Here is a 21,458-nt window from a genome sequence, read left to right as displayed (position 1 = left end):
AAGTCCCACCACATTAAACGTGGAAGTACTTCAAGAATTATTTATATCGTTTTCAAAGTTAACGATATCTTTGTTTTTTATTTGTGCTTAGCGTGCAGCAAGAAATCCCGAGGAACAGGCTGAGGATTAAACTGATGAAATGAGCATGAGCGTAAGGAGATTATTACTGGAAAATGTTTAATCTGATGAAAGTCATTGCTGCAAACTCACACCTCTACAGTGATTCCCCAAAAACCTGTGGAGTGTTCCTATACTGTATCAGACACTCTATTCTGCAAGTATGGTTTGTTATGATGATTTAAGGTTAAGATTCCCATGATTTATAATAAATTACCTTCTGAACCTTAGCCCATTTTTTTTTTTACAAATGCAGAAAGGAAGTAGAGGGGAAGTTCCACTTTGAAAGTCTTTTATGTCATGAAAACCTGTTTCAAGACATCCTGTTTATTCTAGTTGAATAAACAGCACATGTTTGGCTGACTGACATGTCTTTTACAGATCAGACCCTTTTCAGAGTTCACATTAAACACATGGAAATGTTGTTTCCAATAAGAAGTTCCAATTTCTTGTAACCCAGGGTCCAGTCATTAAGTAATTAATAATATTACATTTAAGTCAAAAACATTGTTTGCATCTCCTATCCCTAAGTGTTGTCAACAAGAATAAAGTTGCTGTGAATCCAGGATACAGTTAATCTAGATGGATTTATTGTGCGTTGGATAATAAAAACATTAGTGTTTAATTAAATACATCAGTGAAAAGGAACAGCATAATCAAATCTAAAATGATTAACACAGAGTCAAGGTTTTCTGATATTACAAGTGTCAGAGTCCGACAGTACAGACATAAGTATTATTAAAATTATAATAATTCATAAGCGGCAGGGAGAAGGGAATTCTGGTAAATTGATAAGAGGTATGAAACACAAACAGCCTTTATTGTTTCATTACCTGCTTCTGCTGTCAGTCCAATTACAAATGATGGTTTATTAATACCCTTGTTTTTTAGAAGCTGAACAACTGGACAGTTTTTTTTTGCGTTGTTTTTCACACATTTGCTGACCGTAACAGTAAACATGACCAGATGGCAAGAGTCTAACAACATCCTGTCCCTTTATCTTTACATGAGTACCTCTCGGTCACCTGTAGACAGCAAGGTGAAAGGGTATGCAAAATTTATCTCTCAATAAAAATTAAAAAAAAATCAAACAAATAATGCCTTGTTCTTGCAATCCAGCAGTGGTTATTAACTATACAGGCATATATCCCTGCTTTAATTGTTTCTGTCGGGTCAGATTCAAATCAAATGTTACCAATGCCCTGTGATGGAGACTGGGTGCAATGTGCTGTAAGCAGAGCTGTACTTCGGATGAAGCAATAAATCTAGCTCCTGACGTTTTTGCTGTTAAAGATCTCACAGCACAGTTCATGAGACTAATAGTGTTAATGGTGTACCAGCTAAGTTCCACTCTGAGCTTGCACGCTGTGGCCTAAGGATCTTCCTCAATTTAAATGAACTGAACCCTGAAAGTTCATTGAATCATTGAATCAATTGCCCATTTGTCTGCCTGATCTGCTATGCAGTGGAGTTGCTGGTCAAGAAACGCTGCTTTGCATCTCCTAGGTGGGTGCTAAGATAAGATCACTTTATTAGCCCTATACAATTTCTTGCATTAGGAATTCATCTTTTCACATACCCCAGCTTGCTCTCCATGAGACACAGACACACAGCCTGAAGCTGAGAGAAGCTTGGGGTCAGAGCGCAGGGTCAGCCATTGTACAGTGCCCCTGGAGCAGAGGGGGTTAAGGGCCTTGCTCAGGGGCCCAACAGAGTAGGTTTCCTCTGCCGGCCACAGGATTTGAACCGGCAACCTTCCAGCCACAGGCGCAGATCCTTAGCCACAGTGCCACCGCTCCGCCCCCAACACGTGCACGTCACTACACGTCAGGTGTGGAAGAAGTGCATCTTTCACAGGTAACATTCAGTCATCCTTTGGGATGAAAAGTGCCACACATACACAAGCACTACCCATTACAAATGCAATTGCTTACAGAAAACCGGAACCAAAATGAAAGCCATTTCAGTGTTACATGCCATTACATCAATAAGTGAGCAGTGCCGTTTTCAGCTAAGAGTTGTCAAAGCTGATTACATGACATCCAGATTTTCAGACTACTATGAAAGACTTACGGTAGGCGTTTATGTTAAAAAAATACTGCAACCACTGGAATCAGTCTGGAGAAGAGCAACCAAATACCTTCCAGGGTTTAAGGAAACGTCCTACTCTGACGAGCTGAAAGAACTGATCCTTTTAAGTCTTGAACAGAGAACACTACAAGGGGACCCAATACAAACAGTAAAAATCCAAAGACATTTGAAATACAGTGAAACTTGAAACAGAGGACACAAGAAGAAAAAACATGAAGTTGCATTCAAAACACACTAAAAGGGTTGTAGGAGAATGGAACAAGGAACCCAGCCATGTTGCTGTATCTAATAACCTGATTTCTTTCAAGAAATAGATTAGATCATTGGTTCTGTCAACTACTCACAAAAACAAATAATAGATAACTGAGTTTTCTTTTGCGCTTAATATTTTGTATGCATTTTTTTATTTTAAAAAACATACTCTTTTTAAAATTAGTGTATAATTGTATTACAAAAAGCAAAGACAGAAACCATGAAGAAGAAGGATGCATTCTTAAATGAAGAGGTACTGTAGTGTAACAGTGGTAAAGCATGCCCCAGTAAGTAACACTTAGTTTTTTCAAGATGAACACACATTTTTGAGTAACTCTGTGTAATGAGTACTGCCACACAACCAATGTTGATGAATGAACATCACAGACGTGGAAAGGCGCAAGACAGAAGACGGAACAGGTTGAGCTGAGAAAGAATCTGATCTTAGCACAAAGACATCTGCATTCACTGTCACTTCCAGAGCGTCGAGCAAATACCTTCCTGTGCTGCAGCCACCAGGGCCTCTTCAATCCGGAGCAATTCTTTCTGTTTGGCCTCTTGTGTGTACTTTTCCTCCCTCGCTGGATCATACTTAATGGCTATGAAAAAAACAGAAATCTGTTACAGATATACTTAACCTAGCAAGTGTTCCAGAGAACCTTGCAAGGTTGACATTTAATGGCTGAACTGAAGTTCTTAATGAGAAATCATAAAGAGCTACTGTAAGAATCCTACATCTTAATAATATGCTAATAATATGCTTGCATTGATGTATATAAATGGCATGGGATTTTTCGTGGAACCTAAGAAACTCCGATTAACTGATTCACCTTAAACAGGAGTTTATCTGGAGCCTACAGTGATGAGGCATTTTACTAAGGGCAGCTGTGACACCTGAAATCCTGTTTAGAAACTTGCTCCTGAAAACAGCCATTAGCCCTCATCGGGTGTAGGGATGGGCAACACTTCTCAAGTACTTGTGCACGCAGCAACACATTCACCCCACTGATGGGCTTGATGTGCTGCGTAATGACATATTGCTAGCCAACAGGCAACTTCAAAACTACAGAATAAGTCATTCCACACTCGTTTGGATAAGCATTCATTTCTGGATCAACCAGGCTTTTTAAGCTAGGCATGCCAAATTCATTTTTGAAAAAAACAACACAAATTATATTTTAAAAACACATTTACTTTTTGAGCCAACAGGAAGCAAATGTGCTCATTGGTGCTTCCAGTTAGCCTTTGTTATTTTAAATTGAGGCAGGATTAAATGTAATAAATAAAATTAATACCTTTTTTGTCTTCCTGGTAATTCTTTAAAATAGCCCTTTCCAAAATCGTATATCTTTTTTAGCATAAATGCTCCTTTTACAAAGTAAAATTTACTGTAATTGTTCATTATCTGCCATAAAGAGGTACAATAAGCAGTTTTTACTCTGTAAGTTTGCAGAGCACTTTCAATTGTATCAAGTGATGACAAACTCGTTCTCAGCAAGAGTGTTTTCCCAGTGGGTGGATAGAGTTAACTTTAAAAACAAACCAACAAAAATAAGATTCAGACTTATTCAATTAGCAAGACGGGTGCAGCTAACAATATTAGCAAATTAAAATTCAATATGCAACTCTGTCTAGGGCCTAAAGAACAGAGCAACACCTGTGCTACCAGGCAACTGCAGAACAAAAGGCCTTTTCTGAATATTCTGCTGAGCCATACCTTAAAGCTGAATGCCTGCAATAAATATATTCAAGTTCATGAGGACCGGCTACCTTGCAAGTTAGAAATTCTTCAATATCCATGGAGCTAAGAAAGCTATGATTATGATTTTATTTAATTTCCTTCAATTACTGAACAGAAGTCTTACAACACAGAACATTCTTTTTCAAATAACTGGTAGAAAATGACTGCAGGAAAAAGGGGCTGTGATTTATTATTCTTAGTGAACTTAATGAAACCCGAGAACACTGTGAATTTCAGAAGGTCAATGTGATTATTTTGAATTGCTGGTGTTTTTCAATAACTTCTGTATATTAAGTGCTGGGCTTTCAATAATAAAATAATGAGCAGATATTTTTCAAATGTAAATAGTGTTCCCAGGGATTTTCTATCACATTTGGGCAAGTGAAATAAAATCCTTGACCAAAGGAAGAATTTCACTGCCATCAATCCATGCGCAGCTCTGTTTTCTCAGTAGACGGACTGTCATGTTAATGGCAGAACCTCAGAGTTTATGGTTGTTTTGGTCATGCACAGTCCTTATCAAACCAACAAAGGACTGGCAGCTTCAGAGAAGAACACTATCCCACATTTCAAACTCTTATCAATGATAGCACACCTTGAAAACATGTGGGCTTCCCTCTGGTATCAAAAGAGACTGCAAATGCCATGGCCTATCTCAGTGATTCCAGAGTGGCCCTTCATCAGCAGAAAAATAAAACCCTTGGGAAAACATTAGTCAGCAGCAGGTAGGCTGAGCTTTTGCTAGCTAATTGCTGATTGAGATATGCAACATTTGCCATTGGCTTTGAAATATTTTTTCTCTGCTAGGCAACAATCACAACTTTCATTAAAATTAATCAATGTATTTCCAAAGACTAGAAGGCCACGAAGCAATGTCTTTGTATTCTTTTTAAAAAAGGCTGCCAATGTAAAAAAAAAATCTAAATACAGAGGAAAAGAAAGGTGATCCTACATTTTTATGTGTGTTGTCAATGATGTAGTTGGATGGTTTGCACTTCCTTCTACTCGCTAGTATGGATGTGCTAAATATGCCACCATGCTGTGTGTTGTGCTAAAATGACACGGTGATGACTTGTCACCCTGTTGTAAAGTTTCATTCATCTAAGGCTCTCCCAGCCATTCAGAGCTGAGCAGCTTGAGAAGTTCAGTCTTTTTTACAGGGTCATGCTTCCAAAGTCCATGTTTAGCACAGAAAAGAAAATCAGAATTGCGTGGGATAAGTTACACGTTTTGACTTCATTTAACTGAATGATAGCTTGTAGGCATATGCTTATTGAACAAAATGTCATATTATTTCAAATTAAAGAACTGTAGCATGGATTTCCCCATTCAAAAATCTAACATTTATTCAAAGATAGGCCAAATGTATCTTTGTGCATAGGGCATTAATTAACTTAAGAAAATAATCATTAACACACTGTGTTGTGTTTATTACTGTAGAGGGATTATTCTGAAATATATGTATTACTTTTTCAGAAAATGGCTCTAGATTTGCTCCAGATTACATTATTCTGTTACAATAGATAAATAAGAATTTTAAGAAATAAGATGAAAAAATAAGTAAAAAACGTGCTTTATTTTCTGAATTTCAGCTTTTCACTTCTGTCCTTAAATTAACCTCAACTTCCTCCTGAAAAGGCTTATGGAACCCATTCATTGTTTTTAATAAGCAATTAGTGAAGAGTGTTTCTTTCAAACATTCTCACAATTCTGACAGCAAGCTTCTTCATCATTTATGGCTAGGTTTAAAGATGTCTCTGAGCATACTGCTACTTCAACAAGACTGCCCATCTTTTAAAGAATACTGCATTGCATTTTAAAAGCTGTGAACAGCAGGGCACTGCTATCAAAGGTTTGCTTATAGAGCCATCAAGCTTCCAAAGGTGGTAAACTTTTAACTTTCTGTAGATTCATGTTACTGAATAAGTCTCTGCTGAAGAGGCAGATGGGCAACATTGACTCGGGCCATGTGAGAGAAGATAAGTACTGAGGGGAACATGAGGTAGGCAGAGTAAATAAGATGGAAAAAAAACAAAGACTAAAATAAAAGAATAAAAAAAGATCAACTTGTTGAATTTACAGCAAATTGGCACTATTGAGCATTTTTGTGGAATTGATCTACCTACAAAGTAAGCAGTCCACAATGACTGAAATCCCCTCAATGCCATCAGGTGACAAAAGCCAGTTTCAATAATAAGCCACACTGAGACAAAATGTTCACAAACAGGTGCAAGAAAGAGTGGGTAGACAAATCATGGCAATTGTTAGATGTACTATGTAATGGCACAGCTTTTTTTATTTCTAGGAAACAAGAGAACCTGCTTTGTAAATACGCTACATGTGGTTTAGGCCTATAGTAGCAGCCACTATCAGCTCAGCAAGGGCTTAATCAGTCAATGCTAAAAAGAGGGTTCTTATCACACGTTTTACACGTGCCAAACCACACACTGCAACGCCAAAAACAAAGGAAAATGTCACAAAACACTTGAAAATACTGTATATTCAAGTATAAGTACAATAATGAATTAATCGATTCATCAATTTACTTTTCCCAGTTAAATGGCACAATACATCTGTACTGAGAAAAAGTGTTTAATTAATTAATTTTCAGTATTGCAAACCAAAAGGCTGCAATACAGAAAAATGACACCCAAGAGCCACTTACTTGCCCCAGGGACGACGAGCAGATAGAGGCCCTCGAGCGTCGCGACCACAGCCTCGCTGTACAGGTTCTTCCAAGGAATCTTCAGTGTCAGCTTCCCTGAAAAAAACCCAACCACTTAATATCTCTCGCTGCTGTGTCCGTTTGGGAAGTGCATCGTTCCTGGAACGTGATGAGCGAAACAAGATTAAATAAAGTTATTCTTCAACAAAAACAAATACTTGACTCGAGACCTCTAGTTAGAATACCAAGACCAGCCTCAGCTACTGGTTTCAAGGTAAACAGATGTCTTCATCTGTATTTAGTTATGGTTAGAAACACCTGCTCTTTTTCATTTACAGGCTTAAAATGGACTCCGTGGCTAAGGAAAGGGCACTTCAGCAAGCAACCTTTTAGTCAAAACACTCACTAGTTCACACATTATGTAATACCATAAAATGTCAAAGAAAAGCAGACATGGGATCTGACAGTTTAAACCTGGTAGACAGCTTGCTTTCTTAATGTCATGGTAACATATCATTACCAGCTTAACAATTGGTGCATATAAAGTCAAATTACACAGTATGCAATGTATCCTTTCAAAGCATCATTCAAATGCAACAGTGAACAAGAAGCTTTTTCTGATCTTCTGTGTTGCACTAGGTAAATTTCCTTGGTAAATCCAGCACTATTACTGAAGGGTAGTGTAGCTCTGGCTATATCCAAATACCATGAAAGACATGTTGAAACCGCTTCACTGTAAAGTCCTCATGGCTTCACGATGTGGGGGACAGTTAATTCGCCTGTAAGGCCATGTCCCCAGAAGGGATTGCAGCAGACAAAATCTAAATGTGCAGACCTAAGCCTGTATGAGCTCCGGTTCAGACTGCAATTAATGGGGTTGCCCAGCAACCCCCCCACAAGACTTTCCTGAAGACTGGATGAATGGTTTTATCTATTTATAACACTTGCTTTGAGCAAATTTACTTTTCATGTTTAATTTTTTTAATGGTGCAGGAGGTCTGCTTTAGCAGCTCTGAAAGTCCATCATCTAGTCTTATTAGGGCTGCCCAGCCTGCCTGAAGGGTAGGCATTTTACGGCTTTTATCGGATTTCAATGACATCACGGCTCACCAGGCAGGAGCAAACTGGCTCTCAAAGTCAACAGCTGTGAACGTCATACAATTAGGCAATTAAGGAGCTTCAGGCTGTCTTTTGCTTAGAAATAAATGGTGAAGATCAATATGCTTTTGTGCTCTTGTAATTGAGGCTCTTCCTACATGTCACTGAAAGCTGGTACTGAGAAAGGCGATTTCTCACAGATTTTACAGGACAGAAAGTGATGTTCTGTCACTACTTTATCGAAAGAGATGTCTGGTCCAGGTAATAATGCTTGTTCTGGAAGATGCTATGGCTGAAAACTCATGTCATATTTTTTCCAGGTACTGTACAGCTCTCATACATCCTGTTTTTGTCTAGCAGACAGTAAGAATGCTGTATCAGTTAGCATCAAAATAAACTGTACATGCACTGTAAATGGCATAGATTAACAAGGCTGTATACAAACCTACACACAATGAACCTGAATCTAATCAAATTGCCCACAAAACACAGACAAAAAACCTGTGCTGTAGACTAATAACCTAGTTAGACCTGCTCCAGACCCCATTTCTGTGAGACATTCTGCTGCTTATGGCTACAGCATAATAATCTTATTTTCTAGATGTTATTTTTTGCAGACTGGAAACAAAAAACTGATATGAACTAACCTTCCTGCTGTATCTATCTGAAGAAATATACAGCAGGGAAAGAATCCTCTTAGGAGGGACAAGTGAATATCATCATGCATCAGATCCCTGATGTGATCAAGTGAATATCATCATGCATCAGATCCCTAATGTGATCAGGTGAATATCATCATGCATCAGATCCCTGATGTGATATGATGCATACCCTGGAGGGATGCCAGAGGAAGTAAATGGTGGTGGAGTTTACCTCTTTCACAAAATGCAAGACAAATGCTTATTCTTCGGATTTTCGAAAAATTAGATATATTGTAGAATATGTAGATGTAGAATACCAACAACATAAGAAAGAAATGGTTGTAGCTTCATTGCACTTGACCCAATGTCTCACGTCAAACTCCATCAACCAGTGATCAATACTCAGTCTGAGCTGTTAGAGTCTAACAATTCTCCTTCTGGAGAATTCAGAATTCATTCAGTTGCTGAACTCATGTTTTTAAACTTCAATTAAATTGGTTTACCATTTCTACAGGCGGTATTTAATTACAGCTGATATTTAAGACACACTCACAAATAACATTTTTTTAAGATGAAATATTCTCTATTATGAGCATATCAACAAAACAGAACCTGTCCTTCCAAAAAACACCCACCTGGCATTAAACATGAGCAAAATACTCAAGACCATGTGAAGAAACAACGAATGGCTTAGGTCACACAAATTAGATGGAATTTGTAACAACAGATCAGAAGAAACTGAATTTTAGGGCCAAATCATATAAACTAAAAAGAAAAAACTACTGATGATTAATCAGGGACCTCAGCAATAATACATGAATTATATAATATGTGTGAAAGAAAAGATCTAAAAAAATCCTCGTTGCACTAAAAACCATGATTAAACCTAAATGTTATATTTCATCCTTCACACTTCATTGCAAGCCAGAAGGAAAAATGCAAATATGCAGTATAATTATTCCAAAGAAACGCTTGGAAACAAAGCTTCTTCGATGTTCACGATAGGCTTGACACTGGGACAGAATGACCTTCAGATTGTCTTGACAATATGCATGTGCATACAAATCCACACAAGAAACGATAAAGTTTCTGTAGTGCAAGGAAGTAATTGTATCATGGGTTTGCACTGGCACACAATGTTATTCTCAGGGTCAGATTGTGCTCAGTCCACAGGCAGATTAAACAAATATTATTCTTTTCACTTCTTAAAATAAATCATGTGTAAAAACTTTTAAGGGCCTGATGATTTTGTTGCTTCACGTATCACCAGGTTTTACCTCAAAAATCTTGTGTAAATTCTCAAAATCAAGCAAAAGGATTACAGTAAATAAACTGGTGTTTCTAAACTTCTAGACTAGGATTCTACTATTCTGACTGAAATAATATTCCTGGAAAAACATTCAAAATATAAATTTAAAAAATTATATTAAAAAGCTCTTACTCGGCCTGACACTAACATTGTGTCAGGAAAACTTTCTCAAAGTCAGAGACTATAAACCACATAAAGACAAAACTTCCGAGTGTGCTTATTTTACTCTTCAGATGTGCTTATAGGAAAACCACAAAAGATAAAAAGTCATGCCAAGAGTACTTAAACAATTCAACTAAGGAGATAAAAATATTGAGCTGATTATTCAATGCCTATATGTAGCAGCTACTGTGCTAATCTGCTTCATGCCCGTCCAGGAAATGCCACTAGAAGGTTTTTCAAGTGAAAATCATAACTTTAATTTGTTAAAATGAGAGCTCAAGTAATAAGCCTAAAACCCAGGCAATGTCACAAACCAGTTTAATCACAACTAGATCAAAATTAGTCAAAATTAACTGGTCCATTAAAACACCCAGATGTAAAATGTCCAATTACCTACAACAGAAAAAATAAAAATCAAACAGGGCTTGGATTAAAACAGAAACAAATATTGAAAAATACTAATCTCATCATATATTTTTTATCCTCATAACAGGAAAAAAAATATTCTATAAAGGCATCATGCTGCACTTTGATGTCTAACTGCTCATATCAGTCTACATGCCCTTCTTGCATCAGTTGTCTCCAATGTATTAAGATATTCCAGAAAATAAAAACTGAAGGTTGTGTTATATTTTATGCCAAGGCCTGATTTCATTCTGATCAGACTCTCAAAATTAGAACAGCACTCCAACAGATCTTTTTTGATGAATGAATGCTAAATTACCATTCTTTGGCAGCCTTGACCAATGAGAGCTGCACAATACAAAAAGAGATTCCCAGTCAATAAAAAAATGAAACCTTGTTGCAGTATACAGTATGAAATCCTAGAAAAAATAGAGTTCAGGTTTTGGCAAAAAAAAAAATAGTGGTGTCCAGTGGTCCATACAGATTCAAATTGAGATTTATAGTACAGGACTCTGTTGGAGGGTATGAGTGTGTACGCGTCTGTGTGTCTGCCCTGCAATGGACTGGTGTTCCTTTCAGGATGTACCCTGCTTTGCTCCCGTTGCTTGCCAGGAAAGACTCTGGCTTCCCTACGATCCTGAATTGAAAGAAGCAGTTAGAAAATGGTTGGATGGACTCTGTTATATTGCTCAGTATCATTCAGACTGACAGTATCACTGTGTGCATTTAGTAATAATAGAACAATGGTAAAATCTTAAGGGGCTGTTTCTTCACTGGAGACAGATATACTTTTTTTTGGATCATTAGCATTAGTTGCAAGAAGTCACAAGTCACTTCTGTCTGATTCAAGATCCATTAACCTCTTGCTGGAAAACCAAAACAGCCACCTACCCTCCTTGTTCATGAGCGTTTTGTACCAATGAAGCAAAGCAATATGGGTATCGTACGTCACAACATGTGAAATGAGACTTGCACACAAAGAGAAAAAAGAACTAATGTCATTCTGCCTTCAGAAATTCAGAAAGTCAACTCACAGCAGCAGCTGCTTATTATGCTACCCAGGGATTTTTTTCACCATCAATAAAAATTGTGAAATATTAAAAAATATTAATGTAGTATACTGATGATAGCAGGTAGCATAAAAAGGTAGAGGTAAAAAGTCGCAGTGTTGAGACAGCAGGTTTAAAAATGTACAGTATGCAGTCAAACTAGTCTTAGTCACTCCTATTAGAAGACACTGAAGGATATTGTGTGTTGAACATTAATCTTTCATTTGGGGAGAAACAGTTTAATTACACAAGCCTATAAGACACCGGAACTATAAAAACATGAAGATCTTCCAAGAGTCCATGAGCTGCTGTAATAAAATGAAAACAAATCAGTGCACAACACCGCAAGCTAAATAAAGCCGATTACAGCACAGCAAAAAAAATTTACTACAACATAGGCCACATGAGCATAATACTCTACATCTATACACAAACTTTTCTACAATTCTGATACACAAAAGCTTTTGAAAAGCAGGAAAACTATTTGTTTCCCAGAAACAAAAAGAAAACAGATATTCCTGCTCATCCAAATGTGGTCTAAACTATTCAGATGAGAACATCCCCTTTTCTTGCACTTTCATCTTACAGACTGAAAGAATTCAACCATTAATGTGCCCCCATCAAACCATCAAAAACTTAGTATTGTGCTTTATGACCTGTATCACATTTAAATTGAACTGATTTGTCTATGTTTACATTTGTCTATTTGTCTTTGTTTACATTGCAGGGCATCAACTCTGCATTTTTATGCATATTTGATTATAGAGTGCATTTTTATGTTCTGTATTGTGTACTGTCTCTCATCATCCTGTATTTTAATAATCTGTACTGTATATTGTCCATTCTGGTCCTGTATTTATATTCTGTATGTTATTGTCACATGTCAAATGTCTGCAGCAAAGCTGTACCACCAACAATTTCCACCGGCCTCGGTTTCTATTTGATTAAAAGATTTTTCCTTTCAGGACAGATACAGTACTTGAAAAAACACAACAGGTGAACAGAAAAATAAAGCTTTGTAAATTTCTGTTGTACATAAAAGTTTCAAAAATTTCTTCTAATAGGCTAGAAACACCAATCTGTTTGGCAAGGTTCTAGAACAAGATTTTTACCTCTCTCTTATCATTGCAATAGCAAAGCCACACACCAGAGAGAAGACCAAACACCATCTTTGTGTATGCATCTCTCTCTTAAATGACAGAACTGTAACAACTTTCCAAGATTTACCTGAATCTTCAAACAACATGAGTAAAACAATAAAATAAAGTGCACCTGAGATCGCATCTGAACATCATGATTTCATTCATCTGATTCCTTTTTTTCTATTCTTTCAAATATCAGCTTATGTGGTAGTTAACTCTGAAAGTTTCTGGTATGAGGGTTGGTGTTTAGAGTGGCCTTTTAACATAAACAATGACCCTTACATGGAAAATAATGGCTTAAAAGAAACTGCTACATTTTGTAATCAAGTAAGTGATTTTAAAATGACAATGACTGCACTGCGATATGGTTCCTACAGAAGTGTACATCTTACTGCTCTACAATGTTCTGGAAAGACAGTACATTAGGGTCTAGCATACAGCACAATCCTCCATTTTATAAACAGAAAAAAAAGACAATGACTGCACTGTGATGTGGTTCCTACAGAAGTGTATGTCTTACTGCTCTATGATTTTCTGGAAAGACAGTACAGTGCTGTTGAAATTCTAATAGAGATTTCTCTTCTAAGCATCTAATTCGGCTTTGAACGAAGAATGAAATGAAATGTATGGAGAATAAAAGGTCATGTAAAGAGTGCTGACCATCACTGCATTCTTAAAAAAACAGCGCTACCACTACCTATCATCTTCAGTATACTACATACATATTTTTAATATTTCACAATTCTTATTGATCGTGAAAAAAATCACAAAAGAGATGTGCAAAAGGCAGGGAATGCACTACAAATATAGACGTCAAAATTAAAATTAAAGATATTCTCAAAAAGATATTGTCTCTTTCAGGAAGGTCGATACGGACCATCACGTTACAAATGTACAGTGGCCTTCGAAAAGCTCACAGCAGGAAACGATCAAAGAACAATCTACCGTACATTTATTATATACTGTACACTGAAAGTGAGTCCATTATGGCGATATACTGTATTGTAATCACACCAGAATAGCCTTGAATTCTCTCATGACAGGAGTGCAGCCTTTTGGTATAGCAGAATTCTCCACTGCTTGAGGTGGGACTGGGTGACCTGAGTACTGGAACATTATGAAGGATCAGGATCCACTCATAGCAGGGGAAGAGCTAGACACACATTTCCAATATTTCACATGCGGACTTTGACAATGTTAATGTTAACCAAAGGGGAATTTCATTTCACTGGAAAAAAGTTCCAATGTACTTATTATGTGTAGTGCTGGTATTGTGCGACCAACAACTGCGGTCTGTACTTGTCTAAAATCTGTCAAAGTAACAGACAGCCATACTCACCAATCTGCCCGGCCTTAACTTTGAAGGGAACATCTAGCTCGCTCTGTCAGAGAAAATAACCAATATTAAATAATTAAATAATAACAAGGGAATTAAATATCATGGTCATATAACAACAAATAAATATCAAAGGAGTGTTATTTTAGCTGAAATTTAGTTATACTAATATAATAATCTCTATACTGTAGGTATGAAAATCAAGGTTGCAGAGCAAAAGCCTGTTTTATGAAGAACATTAATCTTTCAAATTTTTTGCCAAAATGGAAGGCAAAAAGACTGGCTGTAGCAATAATCCCTCTAATTAATTTTCCAGAGCCACTCCATGACTTGTATTCAATATCTGCTGACTGACAGTAATTACAGCACTGATGCTCCCAAGACCACTGACCAACTCAGGCTCAAAAGCAAGCCTAGAGCTGAGTCATTCACTCCCGAGTGTGCTCTCAAACAATCCCACTCCCACTTTACTCAGCAATGTTATCCTTCTCGAGTTAATTTATCAGGCTTTTTTATTGTTCTATTTTAGGACCTCTGAGCAATACAGGTAAAGCTGAAAAATCTATCACAACTACTGTGAAATTCATGACTCAATTAACCAGATGTTTCCTCCCGCCCCCCCAGACTGACATTATAAAAGAAACCGTCAACTCTATAATCAATAATTCATTTATGGTACATAGACCTATTAGTAACAATGGGTCTATAGTATCCATTTATTGTTGCGTGGTTGTTGGAACACTGCTTGACACGTACTCCTTCCGATCACCGAGACCACAGATGCCTTGTAAGCACATTTCAATCACATGGCATTTCTGTTGTTCTCAGCCACTGACATTTACACAATTCCTTGCATTTCTCATTTCCTTAATACACACCCAGGTTAGCTTTCCAAAAGTGACCTCAACATACAGGCTTCATAAAAATTCTACATCATAACCTTCTCAGGTTCCAGCTCTGCTTCAGAATCTTGAATTAACACCGAAACTAGGACTGCCTTGCAGAAATATTGAGTCATAACCTTTTTTGTGCAAGAAGCCTTATGACATATTGCATCAGACTATGAAGAGATTATTTTGTATTAAGTTCTAAGAGCAGAAGGAATGTGTTTTGCTTCCGTGCAGCAACAGTGTGATGAATGTAAAGTGAGGTTTTTTTTTTCCCCAGAAAATGCACTTTTACACACCCATCACTTAAAAACGAGGTACTTACCAAGGCATTTTCTTTAACTTTAAGGTTTTCAAGAACCACATTACCTGCAAATAGAAAAAGAGTAGTTTATTGACTTTATTGCATGTACTCATCAGACCCTACTGCAGTCATGTCATGAAGAAACTCTTCAAAAGGTCAGGATCAAAGTACAAAGTATATTATCTTAGGGACACTGCAAATAATGCTGTTAAAGGTATTTCCATTCATTTAAAAGTGATTATAAACATCCCAGGATCAATTATACAATCAGAACAGTTCTGGAAAAATCCATACCCATATACTGGTTTTGTGAAAAATACAATAATAAAAATACAGTAATCACCTTATTACAGTTTACAGAGCATGATAATCTCCTATTCCATTCATAAACTTGCCTTACCTTTAATAATTAATGGGGATTATTCACAGTAATAAGTATTTTCTTTCACATTTAACTTTGCAGGTCGAAATTACCACCATACCACCTGATAAAAGAAGCCCTCTTAACCAGCCTGGGCCATAACAATTAAATATTAAAGTCCATCCTGCTGTAAAGGATCTGTTCTCCACAGTAAAACAAAAGCAGTTTCATACAGCATGTGCCTAACAAAAAAAGTTTCTTTCACAAAATGACTCCCACCATAAAAGATGCTGCAACATATGTACTGTATTTATATGAAACGTCATGACTATTTTCCACCAAACACCTGAATTATAGAAATGTATTAGCACATCAAGGATAAGACCTCTACATTGTTTTACTCAGGTTTTTCCAATGTAATCTTTGCAGCACTTGCCGACTGCCTTATAGAAATGGCAAAACTGTTAGCTCTATATATCAATCGTCAGTATCAATGAATGCTCAGTCAGCTCCAAAGGTGGTCTACTGACATAGAAGATTGCATGTCTGCACAGTGACACTTTGACCACACCCCTGACTGGTTAGAACATTGTAACAATTTGCATAACACCCAGTGTGACTTTGCTGTCTTTATCAGGTCTTTCCAGCATACATTGGCGGTAGAGAGATTGTTGGAGTGCATTATTCAGCACCACAAAGACACACTTTCATCTCTAGACAACATTTTTGACAGACAGACCACCTTGAAATCACAGAGATAGCAAAGGGGCAATCTTTATTACTCAACTGGAGCATGGTTGTATCTTTCACTGTTCTTGCATTAAATAAATGCATGTCTTTTTAAATCAGGTGGGTAGCTGCGTCAGCATGCGTAGGCTGCAAAGGAACAAGGAACAAGGAACAAGAACAACCTTTGTTCTCCCGCTACTTTACCTTTGCCTACTGCCCTGTCTCTCTCACACCTGAAGAAGGCTCCAAGGCCGAAACGTTGTGTTCTCTTTCTTCTTTTTTTCAGCATGGAATAAACCTATTACTCTGTCTTTTTAAATGGCTACTTATACACATGTTTAACGCATGCCAACCTATTCTGACAATATTAACTCAGAAATCAAACATTGAGACTGGTATTTTGTTATCCCAAAGGATGAAGCTAATCATACAATCACAAAACCTTTCTGCACGCTATTTAAAAATGTCAATAACATTATGCACGTGTCCAATCAGCTACTGAAATAAACCTTTAAAGACTGTTGCATCTTCATTGTGCACAGATGAATAAAACCTTGTACTAGAGGAATAAATATTAACTAACAAGTTAATAGTTGCTTAATTAATGAGGACATTTTAATCTGTGGGCAATCACTATTAGACGATGACATGGTTAGAATCATGTCAATTTGTAAAGAAAATTGTCCACACACGTTTCTGGTGTCCATGGTTATTGCTAATCACTGTAAAGGTCAAGAGAATATAAAAGCTTAATAAAAGCAAAAGACAAGACTTCTCTGAGTTCACCAAGTGCTTTACTTTAAGCAACACTAAGAGGGATATTTTGTTTAACTTTTTAGACCAAAACAAAATTGCGGCATTAGCAATTAGAAGATAATGGGTGTGCAGTTAATCATTTAGACCCGATTTCAACCATGCACGGATTGTGAAAGTAACACAAATAATGATGAGGTAAGAGCGGTTTCGAAAGACATGACCAGTGGAGATCTGGGTGAATTTGTGGTAGATTTTTCTTTCTTCTTTCTTGTTTTACAGAATTGTCTTCAATAATTTAAACCAATTTACCAATTCTGACACGTATTATCAGAATCAGAAAAGGGAAAGAAACACATCTTCCCTAAGAAAAGTCACTGACATACTAGACATCGCAACATTCTTACTCTTAATGTACTGTAGCTCTGTCAATGTACAGCATAACAAGACTAACCAGTCTAGTTTATCTAGGGATTTATGCAATACACTGTACACTTTCTTCCTCTAAAAAGCTCCACTGTGTAACATTCATTTTCACTACTGTAGGAGTTCATTAAAAGTACAAGAATTCAGTAGTAGAATAAAGAAAACAGTATACTGTTATACTGTGGTTGACTGAGTCATTTCATTACTGAAGTGGAGAAAGAAGAATGAAGATACTCAGTACCTGAAGTTAAACTTTTTGCTAACAAAATGACTGTTTCAATGGGATTCACAGATATCTTGTAGGAAGTTAATAGCTGAGGAGAAATAGCTAGCAACCAACATTTTAAAACTGGCCTCCATGACCGGACCTGAAAATGTTTAAAGAATATCTGTATAATACAGTCCATGTGAAGGAAAAGAAGAATAATGATTGTTTTACCACTGTCTAGTTATATGTCAATATCCATGACACTGAAACACCCACGAACATCAGCAATGTCAGGTGTGTCTCTGCATATGAATGTGCTTGAAACGGGGTTACTGTCTCACAGTGAAACGGGTCACAATTTTGGGCACTTTTTTATTGTGGCAGAACATGGCAAAAGGCACTTTTAGAAACACGTGCATGGCTTTCAAGAACTAAGCTCCTCCCATGAAACTACTCTACTCAAGCCTTTCTAAAGTCTTGAGAAACAAATGCAACACTAGAGTCCATCCCCAAACATATATTATTCAAGTGAATGCCATTCTACTGTATTAGACAAAGAATAGCAGATGACAAATATTTTATGGACAATGTCACAAAATACTGTCTTGATAGATATTTCAGACACTACAACATCGTATGAATGGTCTTAAAATTTCACCTTTTGCCATCTTTTATATACTGTATGTTAAGCACATTGATATATCCAATCTTCTTTAGGAAAAATCAGAAAAATTAAGTCTAGAAATACAGTTATCCACCTGGTTATATTGGCTGCTATCCAAACCTATTTGCAGGATTAAACTCTCAAACATGTAACATATTGACATCCTCCATCGTTACATTCTCTGCACAAAAATACTTCATTAGAAGCTTCGTCTTCGTCTCCAACTGGTTTTGACACATAAGCGAGAGCAAAAAAGAAAAGGCTGTCGGCTCCAAAGGAGCTGTGGACAATTCCACTCTTCAAAAATAAGTTAAGAGAACCCTAACTGCTCCAGGGCAAGTGATCTTAAGGGCCTTGCTCAGGGGCCCAACAGAGTAGGATTCCTCTGCTGGCCACGGGATTTGAACTGGCAACCTTCCAGCCACAGGCGCAGACTCTTAGTCACAGTGCCACCACTCCACCCAAGTTATACACTGTAAAATGAATTATATTTTAATTAGAAATAAGAGGTTTCTAAATATTTGGATGCCAAAAAACGCAGACCACCAAGGATATTTCAGTTTCTCATTTAGCATTATTTATAAACAAGTAGAGAAGAGATAGAGTATTATCAAATCTCACTTGTGGCTTATCTCTCACATGCTAAAGACTCCTTCAGAGGCCTTGATTCTGATTGACAGGCGACGTACAGCATTCATCATTTTAACATTGAAAAACGCAACCCTTGCTGGGCTCGTACACTGTGTACAGCACCCTCCCTTCCATACACAGCAGTGTAAACATAAATTATGGACGTGTACACAGCTGGCTAACCGTATACTGTACACCTCAAATGCGACAATCAACACATCTGAACTGCGTTGAATAAATCAACACACTGAAAACTTAAGACTTAAGAGGCATTTTCGCTCGTCATGTGATGTGTTTTGTAATGCACCCTTGTCCGCTCAGCTGGCTACAACTGTCGAGACTGAGATGTTTTGGCCCTGAACCGTGAGAGTTACTTTCCTGATTCCGTCTTAATAGCAATCACTACAAAGCAGTGAAAACGTTTACGTGCACGCAGAATCTTACCTCCCCAAATGCCAATCTTCAGCTGAGACTTGTCAAGGTTTTCCACATAGTCGCCTATAAACCTGTTTAATAAATCGCTGACCAGAGACTCAAACACCATGGCTCACCAGCGGTGCACCCTGCCCCCGTCTTAAAGAAGCAGCTGTATCGATGCAGTGTGATCAGCACAATCCCGTGATGCCTGGCTCATCCCTTTTGTAGTACCAGTGCTAAACCGAAAGGGTAGGATTTTCTGTAATCAACTAGTTTTGCCTGAGCAGTATACGGACGGAGGACACTGTCATCGAGCTTTTTGCAAAGGTTTGAGAAGTGAAATGAAAACGATTAAAAGAGCTTTAAGATAATACATGTATGGCGCTTATAGCCACTGCAATAAGATATCTTAGTGCGAATCCAGGTAAATGGGAAGTAATTAATGACTTGGACATATTTTTAATATAGGATGTAATAATATATCTTTAAGCAATGAACTGTTTATTGTGCGAAACAGCTGGCACTAATCTAAAATTAATCTTTTATCAGATGTGGTTGTTTCGTATATTCAATACAAGTGTTATGCTGTGATACTGAATGTACTGTAAGTATGTAACCTTGGAAACAATATCAGTTTAAGAAGAGGAAAATATAACATCCTATACGCTTGATTTCCTGCTTACTTCTTACAATCTTTGAATGTGTGCACTTTTATATTACTCGTCGAAACTACTAAAGTTTGTTAGTAGTTTGTTGAGAAGGCATAGCCCTGTAAATTAATATATACAGTATACCTGAAGGCAGTTCTCACTGTAGCTGACTGAATATTCAGGCACACCTTTCAGTTGTTCAACGTGTTTACGACTGTCTTTTAAAACCGCAAAGGCTTGCAGAGCTGTTTCTTTGTTATACTGTTTCAATCTTAAGACACGATCACTTCCATACCGAAAACTGGAACGCGTTTTGTAGAAGTGCACCCAACTGTAGTTCCTGTTCAGTTCGGACACTGGATTTCTAACATCATTAGTGTCATTTTTGCTTCGGCTGAATGATAATATTTTTACTATTAATACTTTATTTTAGTTAAAATAATTTATGGATAGAACCTTTATTTTATTAAGACGGAATTCCAATACACCTTCAGGTTACACGTTTACGTTGTTCCAGTGGGAACTTATACACTACGATCTCCCGATTTTCCATCTCATTGTTTACAGATTGTAAAGGCGACTCTTGATAATCTCTTTCTGGTCCTGATGTGAAAATGCTCGTACAGTACTAGTAGAAGAGTGACCTTGCACAACAGCAGCACAAGAGTGCCTAATGATTCATATCAAATCACTTTCAAAATGTATCAGATTAAAATTAATATTCAACTAAAACTGGAATACCAGAATATTACTATCCATATATAAAGATTCAAAATTCTGAACACAGTAAGTGTATTCCTCACATCACAATAAAAATACATCACATTTACCTATTTTGTTTACTATTCTACATACCTTTTTTAATTTGTAAAAGATCTTTTAAAAGCACTGGGATATGTATATCTGGAATTATACCTGTAGGATTTACAGCCGTTACTTGAATGAAACTAAAGCAGTTTCAGTACTTCAAGAAAGAACCCCCTAAACTACTTGCTCTTTACAGAAGAAATAAATAGATTTGTTTTTACAATTGGTAAATGAATATATGAATCAAGCTTGCCTGCAATAAAGGAGACCTGGATCTCTGAGGGTGTTGATGTTTCCTTTGACAAAGATCAACTTGTGCTGTAGTCAGGTATAATGCACAATAGCCTTGTTTAGACTGTAATGTTTCTATTTGTAGGTTTACTGTATGTGACTCACAAACTGTTTAAAGGACAAGGACATAAAGATGAATACAGACATTTATCGTGAAAGTATTTTGTTACTTTGTTTCTAATACAGTAGCTGTTTTGTATCGGTATGAGGAAAAAAGAACCACCCAACACCTGAGCATGCTTTTCAAAATTGCCATTTAATATCAAACCAGCATTTAGCAAAGTATAAAAGTATAAATAAATAACACTTTTTGCTGTATATAC

At 37.0% G+C, this 21,458-nt stretch overlaps 1 protein-coding gene across 2 annotated transcripts in view; it reads right to left on the bottom strand.

The window, feature by feature from the left end:
• The window catches only part of vps13c (vacuolar protein sorting 13 homolog C), a 96,011-nt gene extending 76,469 nt beyond the window's left edge, over positions 1-19,542 (bottom strand). For both annotated transcript variants that reach the window (XM_088922046.1, XM_088922047.1), the window contains exons 1-5: positions 19,415-19,542; positions 15,221-15,264; positions 14,012-14,054; positions 6,867-6,962; positions 2,958-3,059 (exon numbers count right to left, since the gene is read on the bottom strand). In XM_088922046.1, the coding sequence (XP_088778172.1) occupies positions 2,958-3,059; positions 6,867-6,962; positions 14,012-14,054; positions 15,221-15,264; positions 19,415-19,514 (385 nt within the window). In that variant the 5' untranslated portion in view covers positions 19,515-19,542. The remainder of the gene's footprint in view (positions 1-2,957; positions 3,060-6,866; positions 6,963-14,011; positions 14,055-15,220; positions 15,265-19,414) is intronic.
• Between the last annotated feature and the right edge of the window lie 1,916 nt (positions 19,543-21,458).

Source organism: Atractosteus spatula, chromosome 7 (assembly GCF_055471065.1).
Source record: "Atractosteus spatula isolate fAtrSpa1 chromosome 7, fAtrSpa1.hap1, whole genome shotgun sequence".
NCBI lineage: Eukaryota > Metazoa > Chordata > Actinopteri > Semionotiformes > Lepisosteidae > Atractosteus > Atractosteus spatula.
Note: the sequence above shows the minus strand (reverse complement) of the source record. Positions and strands in the feature narration are given on the sequence as shown.